At 42.7% G+C, this 12440-nt stretch overlaps 1 protein-coding gene across 2 annotated transcripts in view; it reads right to left on the minus strand.

The window, feature by feature from the left end:
- Positions 1 to 12440, minus strand: part of FAM114A1 (family with sequence similarity 114 member A1) — an 82270-nt gene that overhangs the window by 21596 nt on the left and 48234 nt on the right. For both annotated transcript variants that reach the window (XM_049886355.1, XM_049886356.1), the window contains 4 exons: positions 12232 to 12338; positions 8746 to 8880; positions 5003 to 5155; positions 3862 to 3985 (listed from right to left, as the gene is read on the minus strand). In XM_049886355.1, the coding sequence (XP_049742312.1) occupies positions 3862 to 3985; positions 5003 to 5155; positions 8746 to 8880; positions 12232 to 12338 (519 nt within the window). The remainder of the gene's footprint in view (positions 1 to 3861; positions 3986 to 5002; positions 5156 to 8745; positions 8881 to 12231; positions 12339 to 12440) is intronic.

The following is a 12440-nucleotide window of genomic DNA, read 5'->3' on the forward strand; positions in this document are numbered from 1 at the left end:
ATGGTCAGCTTTTCATCATTCATGGTATTAGGGAAGTATTCTGTCAGCAATTCTTCAATGATCCTCTCTGTGTTTTGTTTTCTCTCCCTGTTCTGGAGCTCTGATCACTCGTAAATTTTTGCTTTTGCTTGTATCCCACATAATTCTCAGGGTTTCTTCACTTTTCTTTGTTCTGATTTTTCCTCAAACAAGAGTTGTAGCCAAGTGTTTGTCTTCAATTTCACTGATTCTGTCTTCCATCATTTCAAACCTGCTCCTCAGCCCTTCTATGACACTACCCTTTCTGAAATTTTGTTGTTTATCTTTTGGATTTCTAATTGTTGTTTTTGTATGATTTCCAGTTGTGAATTTATTTTGGCATTTTGTTCCTGTATTACTTTCCTGAATTATTCCATTTTTTGTCTGTATTTTCCATGAATTTGTCTGCCTTTTCCAAAAATTTGTCTATTTTTTCCTTATTTTTGTCTGCTTTTTGCTTTGACTCTTGGATTGCTCTGAATATTAGAGATCTGAGTTCCCTGTCAGGTAGTTCTAGTGCCTTTTCTTCTACTGGAAAGTCATCTGGTGTTTTATTTTGGATGCCTACTGGACCCATCCTGTCTTTTTTTTTAATGTTTTGATATTGTCTGCTGTCTTTGGGACATTCAGTAGTTATTTTCTTCATTTATTTATTGTAGATTTGTTTCATCCTGCTTTGTTGTTTTATTTGGTTATGTCTGAGCAGGTGGGCTGTGCTTGTCTCTAGTCACAATGCTTTTCACCTCCTTGTCCAATGGGCAGGGCCAGTCATTTAGCTATGGAGCAGCACGGCAGGTCCAGCTGAAGGAGAGGGGTTGGGATGGGTTGTTTGTGGCATGTACTAGGGCTGAACAGGGTGGGCCAGGAATCAGTGCTGGGCAGGTTCCAGTAGGCCGTGCCCGTACTGCTCGGAGGTGTGATGTTCAGTGCACGGTACAGGTAGGCAGGAAAGAGTGGGGAGGCTGTGATGTGTGGAGCTAATAGGGGTATGGGAAAGAGGAGAGAGAGGAGCCAAAAACAGGAGCCAAAAACAAACAAGCAAAGAGGAAAAAAAAAAAAAAAAAAGAGTGCTAAGGGAGCTTACCATTGGAGCGGAGAGATGAGAAACCAGGAAATTAAGAAAAGGAAAAAGAAAAGAGAAAAAGGGAAAAAGAAAGAGAAAAAAACTAGAAAAAATTTGGAAAAGAAAAGAAAAGACAAGACCCCAGGAGTCCCAAAGTCCCACTGGTGGGGCTGCTAAGACTGGGAAGTGGCTCCTACGCTGTGCAGTATAGTCTGGCCAGAGGGGGTATAGATGTCACACAGCACCAGGTATTCAGGAGACAGGAAAAGAAGGTAAGTGTAGAGAGACGAGAACTGAGAAATGAAGACAGACAGAAAGGGAAAAAGAGAGAGAAAAGAAAAAGAAAGAAAGAAGAATAAAAGAAATGTCCCCAGGGATCCCACCTACGCAGCTGTGCAGGTTGGGGGAGCTGCTCCTAAGCCGTGCAGCACAGCCCAGCTAGAAGGGGTTCCCAAGCTGTGAAAATAAAAAGAAAACAAACAAAACAAAACGAGGGATCCCACCAGTGTGGTGTTGTGGGCCAGGAGAGTGGTTCCCCAGCCTTTCAAGAAGAAGCAAAGATGGCACACAGAGCCAGGTGTTCCAGAGAAAGGAGGGGGAGGTGGTAGGAGGCACAGAAGAAACCATAAGAGACAGAAAGAAGCAATACCAGCTCAGGTGTCTGGCCAGTGTGGGCAGGGTGAATCCAAGCAGCCTGAGGCCAAAGTAGTTGCCTCCTGGCCAAGAGATTGCAGCCGGCGGGAAGCAAAGGAGGCCGAAGGAGGGGAGGGGGGAGAAGGAGGGGCTAGGAAAGCATATATAACTCCTAACCGGGTGCTCGTCTCCCGCTGGGAACTTTGTGAAGCTGCTTTCCCGTATTCCCTGTCCACTGATCTCCGACATGGATGGGGCAAATCCAAGCGGCATGGACACTACACTTCCCAGCCGGGCCGAGCCACCACAGCCAGCCAGGAAGCTCCACGGTAGAGCAGTGGGAGAGAGTGGGGGGCAGGAAAGCGTGTATTGCTGGTTACCAGGTGCTCTGTTTCCTGCTAGAAGTTCTGTGAAGCTGCTTTCCCGTGCTCCCTGTCTGTCCCTCTGTGACAGGAGGCCAAGGTGGCGGGTCCGTGCTGCATTGGCTGATGGGGCCCTCAGCACCTATCTCTCCTCGCTCTCTGTCCTCTGTCAGTTTCTCATTCCATTCGGTGCTTGGCTGAGTGCTCTCTCTCTTCATTTGGAACTTCGGGTTCCAGGAATGACGTTTGTCTGTGTTTTACTTAGTTTTTTGGGTCTGTGGTGTGGAGGGACAGTGTGGTGCTTCTGTCTGTGGTGCCACGTTGACCAGAAGTCCTAGGCTGTAATCTTTATGGAAGCAGATTGCCAGGTCTTTCTCCTGCGGAGCCACTGGATGAGTTCAAACCAACGACCTCTCAGTTAGCAGTTGAGTGCTTAACCATTGTGCCACCATGGCTCCAAATGTTTTACTATATATCCTGCTCCCAAATGGACAGCCTAAAGTAGTCGTTAAGCATGCCCAACTTTGAGAACAATTTCCCCCTCTCAGGGAACCCCTGCTTCTCACAAAATAGCTCTGGTCTCCTCAGGGTCAGATCATTGTTGGACTGGGCTATTACGGAGGAGGTACACCTGGGCCACCTTAGTGACTGCCAACCTGAGGCATCACACCCTGGTGCACTGTGGAAAAAACAGCACACCCTTTGTCAGAACTGGGCTTTTCAGGTGGCCTGTAGGACACTTACGGGGCCATTGGTGGGTTCAGCGGTAGAAGTCTCCCCTTCTATGTGGGAGGCCTGGGTTGGATTCCCAACTAATGCACCTTACGAGCAGCCACCACCCACCTGCCGGTGGAGGCTTGCGTGCAGCTGTGGTGCTGACCAGTTTTCAGCGGAGCTCCCAGGCTAAGACACACTTAGGAGAAAAGGTCTGGGGATCTACTTCCTAAAATCAATCAATGAAAACCCTGTGGATCACAACCGTCCAATCTGTAATTGATCAGGGGGATGGTGTAAGACCAAGCAGCTTTTCATTCCATTATAAATAGGGTTGCCACGAGTCAGAGGCCAACTACACAGCTGCTAACAACAACAAGACACTTATAAATACATCCTAAGTCTTATACAAGGAGCCTTTGTGGTGCAATGGTTAAGCACTTCACTGTCAGCCAAAAGGTTGATGGTTTGAATCCACCAGCTACTCAGCAGAAGAAAAGACCTGAGGATCTGCTCCTGTAAAGATTACAGCCTAGGAAACCCTATGGGGCAGTTCTACTCTGTGCCCCATAGGGTCACTATGAATTGGAATCAACTCAACAGCACATAACGACTCTTAACGCATATAAATTAAAAGGAATAAGAAAAGTACGAAATCTATTTAAAGACTTGTTCACCATCGACATTAATCATGTTTAAGAACTTCCACATGCAGATAAAAATGAGATGTTGGAGCATAAACTCTAGTTATCAGCCCCTCTAGTGCAACACGTTCTTTGTTTAATCTACCCCAAGTAATTACTGCACGCCTATGGTGTGCTAGGGATGGTGCTGGACATCAGAGAAATAAAGATACCTAAGACAGGAGTTCCCGTCCAGTGAAAGAATTGTAAGTCAATGTGACAAGCTCCTGAAACAACAGCAGATGCACTGGGTATTTTGGAAGCCCAAGGAAGAGCACCTGAATTAAGTTAAGTCCACCCCATTCAAAGGGCTGTGTTTATTAACAGCTGTTTCATAAGGATTATACCAACCGTTTATCTTACAATTTAGCCTGTTGTTTTCCTTTACCTTGTTCTTCTTGATGCTCTTCATTCTCTAATTCTTTGGCTGCAAAGATGTCTTTAATGGAAATTAGGTCATTTTTTAAGATTTCCAGCTTCTCTCCATCAAGTGATGCTAAAAATGACTGAACCTGAAAAAAGAAATGGGTCAGCACAACTGTCATCTTTTCTTCTCATTAATAGCTTTTACATACGGCCGTCCCCAGCTCCCCCAGGGCTGAGGAGGCTCCTGGGGTGGAAGGCAACACTGGGCTAGAATGTTGGCTTTACTGCCTACCAACTGTGCAATGTTGGGCAACTTACAGAAGTTCCCTGGGTCTTGGCTTTTTCATTTTAAAAATGAGATTCACACTTCATAGTGATGCCGTGAGGGGAAATGAGGCACAAATATAAAGTGCATCGCACCAGTGCACACAGCAGATGCTAAATAAATGGTGGTGGTTAAAATCTTCAAAAATCTTCTATCATAGTGGTTAAAAACACACTTCTGTTTCAAACCTGGGTTCAGATTTCAGCTCTTCATTTACTAATTATGTGACCAAGAAAGGAGCACTGGAAGCATAGTGCGTCCTTTGGACCTGGGGTCCCTGCACTGAGAAGCTCCTCAACCAGGGAAGATTGATGACAAGGTCCTTCCTCCAGAGCCAACAGACAGAAAAAGGCTTCCCCAGGAGCTGGTACCTGAATTTGGACTTCTAGGCCACTAGGTTATGAGAGAATAAACTTCACCTTGTTAAAACCATCTATTGTGCTACTTCTGTTATAGCAGCACTAGATAGCTAAGGCAAGGGTTAAACAAAGAATTTTCTTAAAAGCGCTTATAGTGATGCTCAATAAATTATACATGTACACACACACATACTTGCTCAAAAAGAAAAAAAAACCAAAACAGTTGTTGTCAAGTCGATTCTGACTCATGGCGACCCCATGCATGTCAGAGTAGAACTGTGTTCCCTAGGGTTTTCGATGGGTGATTTTTTTGGAGGTAAATCACCAGGCCTTTCTTCTGAAGTGCCTCTAGATGAACTTGAACCTCCAACATTTCAGTTAGCAGCTGGATGCATACCCATTTGCACCACCCAGGGATTCCATATCCACCAAGAACACATAAATAAACATGTTATTCCACATGACCAGTGTAGATGTACCTTGCTTTCACTTTCATTGGACAGAATTTCCAGGGCTTCCAAGTGTGACAAGCCTTGATACTCATCAAACAGCATCCCATAGTGTGCAGTTCTCTCCACCGTGAGCTGCTGTGCCAGCCTCTGCTTCTCTTTCTCTTTGGCTTCCCTTAACATCTGCAGAAATAGACAATGTTTGTACACTGGATGTATTCTTAAATGCTTTCCACCTCATTTCCTGGATAAGACATAGGGGAACATTGGGAGGACTGACTTTGTATTGAGAAGGTAGGTTGTAGTCACTTTGGAATTTCTAAACGATGATTTCTTTTATTGATGCTACTAATACCTTTTATACAACATTCCACTTTGAATTTTACATGCTGATTAAGTACAAGACCAAACAAAGCAAAAATTCTACGCACAGGAACAAGATTGGAAAGAAACACACCAGAAGCTTAAGAGTGTTTTCCACTGAAATGTTTTCAATGGGTGTGATGCATTTTCGTATTTTCTAAATGTCCAAATTTTCTATTATGTATAAGTTTTATGTACACTAGGAAACCTTAACCTGTTGTGACAAGATTGATTGCAACTTCTTCACCAAGGCAGACTTGAAAGCAGAAACAAGCTGGCTTGATTATATCTGGGATACATTATTTGTAAAATTTTGTGTGTGTCGTTATTGAAAACCTTCAATAAAAATTAATAAAATATAAGCTCATAATGTATTCATTGCCGTATATTTAATATAAATAAGAACATTAGCTCACGGATTCTTAGATTGGTCTCAAGAAGGATAACTGTGAATCAAGTCCCTCTCCATGTAGATAATTTTTCTCCAATTATTTTTTCCTGATTAAATAAAAAGACAAAATGAACCACAAGTCCATCAGTCACGTCCAATTTTTTCTTTGATTCTAAGCAGCTTCTATTTGATTCTGCATTAAGTTTGCTAGGGGCATTGTTTATAGGGTTCTTTAATAGCTGTGGAAACCCTGGTGGTGCAGTGGTTAAGAGCTACAGCCACTAACCGAAAGGTCAGCAGTTCGAATCCACTGGGTGCTCCCTGGAAACCTTGTGTGGCAGTTCTACCCTGTCCTATGGGGTCACTATGAGTCAGAATTGACTCGGCGGCAATGGACTTGATCTTTGGTTTTAATAGCTGTGGGAAGCACAATAAATACACTGTCCACCACAAGATCACATGGGGAAGATCACTGAACAATAGATTTTGGTTTTCATTATGTGCCAATAAAGCCAAAAGCCTCATTCTCCTTTTGGGTTCTTAATGCCATTAGCCAAAATCTCACAGAGCCACATAGAGATTTTTCTCTCCTATCCATCTTTAAATTAGTACAGGCTCTGAACTCTAAAGTTTTCAAAACGACCCAATCGAATCATCCCTGAGAATTCTTTTTAACACCTACAATAAAACCCAACTACCACCAATGATTTCAGGGCTTTGTGGTGGCAAAATAGGATAGCAAAGCGACGCCGAAATTGCTTCCTTCCTTTACACAGCGTCCATCTCCAAATTTGTACTTTACAGAATAGAGGAAGAAGGAGTGAAATGGAAGGTTTGGGGAAAACGTCTCTCTGGAATGATTTGTATTCACTCAGAAATGGGGAGTGAAATTAAAGTCACCAAAAGAAGAACTGGCTTTAGAAAGGCTGCTGGTTCAATTTACCTGTCAGAGGGGAAGCTGTGGAGCCTTACATCTGTGGAATCTGAGAATTTGTGGACCACCCAGTCCCCATGTTACCCAGACTGTTTTGTGGACCACTGGGGTGAGATATCTAGGTGGTATCTAATTTCTATAGTAATATATTATTTAGTGTGGATTAGGAAAAAGATAATCAATTTCCCTATCACCATGGACAGCAGTTGCTCAGACCAAAAACCTTGGAGTTGTGCTTGACTCCTTTTATCTCATACCCCACATTCAATCCATCAGGAAATCTGGCTCCATCTTCAAAATATACCCAGGATCCACCATTCACCACCACCTCCATGGCCTCTGCACTGTTCTGAGCCACCATCATCTCTCACTTAGGTTACTGCAAGGTCCTCCTGAAGAGGCCGTTAGAGTGCGAATTGCAGACCTCCTACTACAGGAAGCAAGTCCTGATTAAGGACTCCACTGCTGCGCTTTGAAATCCATCCACGTTTGCACTGAAGTCATGCCTCCCCCCACTGCTCACTGGTGCAGCTAGGACACTAAGGCCGTCCTGTTCTGGAGGGACAGGGAATTTCTTTGTTGGCAGACTTCAGCTGAAGGACCCTGCGATGACTTTACCACTTCCCTTAGGCAGTTGAGGATGCTTCCACCCAATTTTCTCTTCGTCTCTTCTTCACTGTGTTCCGACTTGCATCTTGGTCTGATGGCTCTTTTAGCCTTCCTCAGCTCCTTCCCCATTTTATCTCACACAGGCATTTCCCCTTGTAAAATCCTTGCATGTTTAATCCCATCTTGACCTCTGCTTCTAGGAGAACCTAGGCTGATAAACACTCTAATTTCCCCGCCATTGACCCTTTCCCATTCAGTCTATTTTCAACATAGTAACTAGAGTGATGTTTTTAAAACATAAGTCAGATTCTTTGGCTCCTCTTTTCAAAACCCTGCAATGATTTCCCCATTTCACTAACAGAAAAACCCAAAGTCTTTACAAATGTGCTCCGGTGACCTGCTTTTGCCCACACCCTATTACCAACTGGCCTCATCTCCAATAACTCTCACCTTTGGCTCACTCCTCTTCAGCCACCTAGCGTACTTGCTGTTCCTTGTTCATATCAGATACTCCTGCCTCAGGGCCTTTGCACAAGCTGCCTCCTCTGCCTAGAATGCACTTCGTCCAGATTTCTGCACAGTCAACCCCCTTAACTTCTTCAAGTACTTGCCCAAATGTCATCACCTCCAAGAGCCCACCACTTTAATGTTTAACCCGTCCCTCATTCCTGATCACCCTCTTCCTGCTCTACTTTTTCTTGCTTATAGCACTAATCATTTTCTAAAACACTAGATAATTTACTTGATTATTTATTGTTTACTGTTTGTCTTTCCCCTCCAAAATGAAAGATACTCCAGGGCAGGGATTTTAACCTGTTTTGGTTCCTGATGTATCTTTGCTGCTTGGAATAGTGCCTGGCACATAGTAGACGTTCAAAATGCATTTGTAAAACTAATGAATGAATGATGTATTACTGTTTAGAAAGAAGGTAAAGTCAATGTTGTGGTAACCCAGCTTAAGCAACTGTTGCTAGGTGCCACTGAGTCGATGTCTACTCATAGCTTTTTTTCAGAGATATGCATAAATCTGTCCCTCTTTCTCCACCTACCTATCTATCTGATACCTCTGGTAGAATCCACGGAAACCCTGGTGGCATAGTGGTTAAGAGCTACAGCTGCTAACCAAAAGGTTGACAGTTCGAATCCACTAGGCACTCCTTGGAAACTCTATGGGGCAGTTCTACCCTGTCCTATAGGGTCACTATGAGTCAGAATCAACTCAACGGCAATGGGTTTGGTTTTGGTTTTTGGTTTGGTAGAATCCATAAGAAGTTGGTAACAGTGCTTGTCTACTAGGAAGAATTGCTGTCAGTGGCTGGGGAAATTGGGTGTATTAAAAACTTAGTTTTCACTCTCTACCCTCCCTCTCGTGTCATTTGAATCACATACTTTAAAATACCTATTCAAAAAGGTGATAAAACAAAATCAAGTTAAAACATGACTGAAAGGAAAGATTGTAAAAGTAAATAACCCAACCTGAGACAAGGAAACAGTTCTCTCCATGAGTGTCTTTGTCCGCCTGAAGCCTGGGTCACTTTCTGCAAGGACATTCATGGTTTTCTTGCCGATGAATTCCAAAGCATCAAGACCACCAGTTAAGACGCTTTTACCCTGCAGATGAGATAACTGCATGAGATTAAATTTTTATGTTTTGCTCTTTCGCAGCCGTCAGCAACTCCTAGGTAACTGGCACTATCTTCAAATATTAAAATCGGTATAAAGTCACAATTTCTTCTCATCATGCAATTTATCATCCATTTAATCCTATTGTCTTTTTCTTGGAAAAGCATGTGTTGTATAATTTGTAGGGCATACAATGTTATTAAAAAATGAGGCTTAGGGAAAAAAAACCAGAGCACGTTAGGGATTAACTTTACTTGTGGGTATGAATAGATACGTATCTAAGACATAAATTAATAGGTGACCCAATTTCTGTTTTTGTTTGAAAATTTCTTAGCCCAAGTAACAGAATTATTTGGAGTAGTCTATTAAAATGTCAAATGCTTTTGCCAATTTAGGGAATTCTTTAATCTAGGGCCTTGGCATAGAAGACCCTCAGGCTATTTCAGGTGGCTCTTGGCATATTTTCAGAAACTAGCAAGAACTGCCTGTAATTAGTATGTTCATGAAATAAGACAGGTTGATTTCTATGTACTTTTGGCTTTAGAAACTGCTCAATTAGTTATTCCCCTGTAAATTCCTTTGTCAGCCATTGTTTTCCTTTATAGAAAGGTTAAAACAACCGAGATTGACTCACATAACCTGTTCACATGAACAGAACTGCTCACATATCTTTGCAACACTCAACTGCACAACTGTATTTCCAATATGCTACATTTGTGTTTTTCCCCACCTTAAAAAAAAAAAAAAATTTTTTTTTCTTTTTTTGAAAAAAAATGTACATTATATTTTATATACATCTGTATACACTTTGCAGGACCCCTGGTGGTGGTAAGTGCTTGGCTGCTAACTGTCGGCAGTTTGAACCCACAAACCCCTTTGCTGGAGAAAGATGTGGTAGTCTGCTTCTGTCAAGATTACAGCATTGGAAACCGTATGGGGCAGCTCTACTCTGTCCTATAGGGTCATTATAAGTTGGAATTGACTCGATGGCAATGCGTTTTATATATTTTACAATCTTTTAAATTATTTCTTTTAGTCATTTAATGCTGCTATAACAGAAATACCACAAGTGGTTGGCTTTAACAAAGAAAAATTTATGTCCTCACAGTAGAGTAGGCTAAAAGTCAAATTCAGGGTATTAGCTCCAGGGGAAGGCTTTCTCTCTCTGTTGGCTCTGGAGGAAGGTCTCTGTCCTCAATCTTCCCCTGATCGAGTTGCTTTCTCAGGCGCAGGGATCCCGGGTTCAAAGGACACGGTCTGCTCCTGGTGCTGCTTTCTTGGTGGTATGAGGTCCCCCTGTCTCTCTGCTCACTTCTCTCTTTTATATCTCAAGAGATAGCCTTAAGATACAATCCAATCTTGTAGGCTGAGTCCTGCCTTACTAACACAACTGCTACCCATCCTCGCTCATTAACATTACAGAGGCAGGAATTACAACATCTAGGAAAATCACACAATACCGGGAATCATGGCCCAATCCAATTGATACACATTTTTGGGGGGACATAATTCAATCCATGACATCATTTAATATTCATAGCAATGTTCGATTTCACTGAATTAACATACTTTATTAGTAATTTTCTTCTTGGACATCTAGGTTGTTTTCAGTGGAGCCCATCAATAATCATGCTACAGAACAGATTTTAAAATGTGCTTACTTTGGGAGGATGACGGGGCATCAGGAATTCACACTTTTGCATGATTTGATTAATTTTTCCCTATCATTCTATGCAGGATTAATTCAGTAGAGAATAAAATGGGAGAAGAAGGACATGCGGATTTTGAGGAAGGGGAGACCTGCTGGGGGTGTCCAGGATTTGGGCAAAGGAGACACACAGAAAGGACTTTGAGGATGCTAAAGACAAAAACGGAGTGCCCTGTAGTGTAGCTCAGAGAAGCTATGAATTCCCATCTTATACCAGAAATATAAAAGAGCTCTCTCCTATCCCCAACCCTATCAACTCCCTCGTGGGGGTACTTGACTTGTATTGCTATTTGACTCCTACAACATTTTTATTGCCCTTCCACCCTACCCAGTCTACCTGTTGCCATCGAGTGGATTCCAACTCATAGCGACCCTACAGGACAGAGTAGAACTACTCCATAGGGTTTCAGAGGAGCACCTGGTAGATTCAAACTGCTGTCCTTTTGGTTAGCAGCTCAACACTTAACCATTATGCTACCCAGTCTAGAGGTCCTCAAGTAGCAAGGAGAGGGGCAAAATCATTGTCTAAATTTCTGACATGCTCTGATTCCCAAAGTCTGGGTAAGATATCCTCATATGTGTGTCCACAGCCGTCTGGTTCTTCCCATGTTACATTATATTTGCCTGTAGAGTGATCTGTTTTCCAAGATATCGTGCCCTCTTGTTTACTAGTATATGCCCAGAACTGGCATAGTTTCTCGTACATAATAAGGGATAATCAACTTTTTTTAAATGAGGGAATGAATGAATGAATGGAACATGAGTCATCTTTCTAGAAAAGCTAGAAGTTCTATATAAAGAAAACAAACATTTTCATTCTTATTGTCTCCTTATTGATCAGTATTTTGTTGCCAAGGTAGGGTAAACTGTTTATGGTTGGCTACTAACTTAAATGTTGGCAGTTCAAATCTACCCAGCAGTGCTACGGAAGAAAGGCCTGGCAATCTGCTTCTGTCAAGATTACAGGCAAGAAAACCCTATGGGGCAATTCTACTCTACAACATAGGGTGGCCACGAGTTGGAATCAACTACACGGCAACGGGCTTGGTCTTTTTTTGCTGTTGCTGATAACAAGCTTCCTTTAGAAACAGACAGGGATGCAGGAGGATAAATCTAGGGTTATGGGAGCAAGGGGGAGAGCGGGCATGGGAGGTATGGATGAGGGAGAATGCTGATCTTAGAAACACTTCAGAAACATCTCTAGGATGGAGTTCTCGACTCCTTACTGGCATTTTTCATCTGAATGGTGTTGTAATTTTTCAAATCAAGGGCTAGGAGACACAGATCATCTAGGCAAAACAGCTGTCTCGGTTCTGAGAAAGAGCTCTCTCTCCCCCCATCCCAAGGCTGTCCTTGTGGTTTGTTGGAAAGGACACTGTTAAATCAGACTGGAAAATGTTCCTTTTAAATAGCTCCTTTCTTTTCAACATAAAATACGTTTCATTTTGCCCTTGTTATTTTGGTTCCAAGGTTATGTCTACTCTGTAGTAGAAAGCATAATAAAACCATAATCCAAAGTTATGAGCAAGGCCATCTTTTCTCTGATGTATGCAGGTCACTGGTAAATAGAAATATCAGACAAAGGCATGCAGAGAAACAAGGGAAAACAGAGGAAGCGGGGCAGGACTCACTGTGTTTTGAACCACGTTGGTGATGGCTGACAGCATGCCCCGAGACCCTGACGACGGAGAAGTAGGCGGACTTTCTGTGGGGCTCTGATCTGTGGCAGCGTCTGTTACTAAACAGAAAAAAAAAAAAATTCTTTTTGAGTTAATTTTGCTGATCTGAACTTGGAACCCTCTAACTGTGCACATAATGTAACAGAGCCTCAGTCCAGGGC

The sequence above is a fragment of the Elephas maximus genome, chromosome 5 (genome assembly GCF_024166365.1).
Source record: "Elephas maximus indicus isolate mEleMax1 chromosome 5, mEleMax1 primary haplotype, whole genome shotgun sequence".
NCBI classification, from domain to species: domain Eukaryota; kingdom Metazoa; phylum Chordata; class Mammalia; order Proboscidea; family Elephantidae; genus Elephas; species Elephas maximus.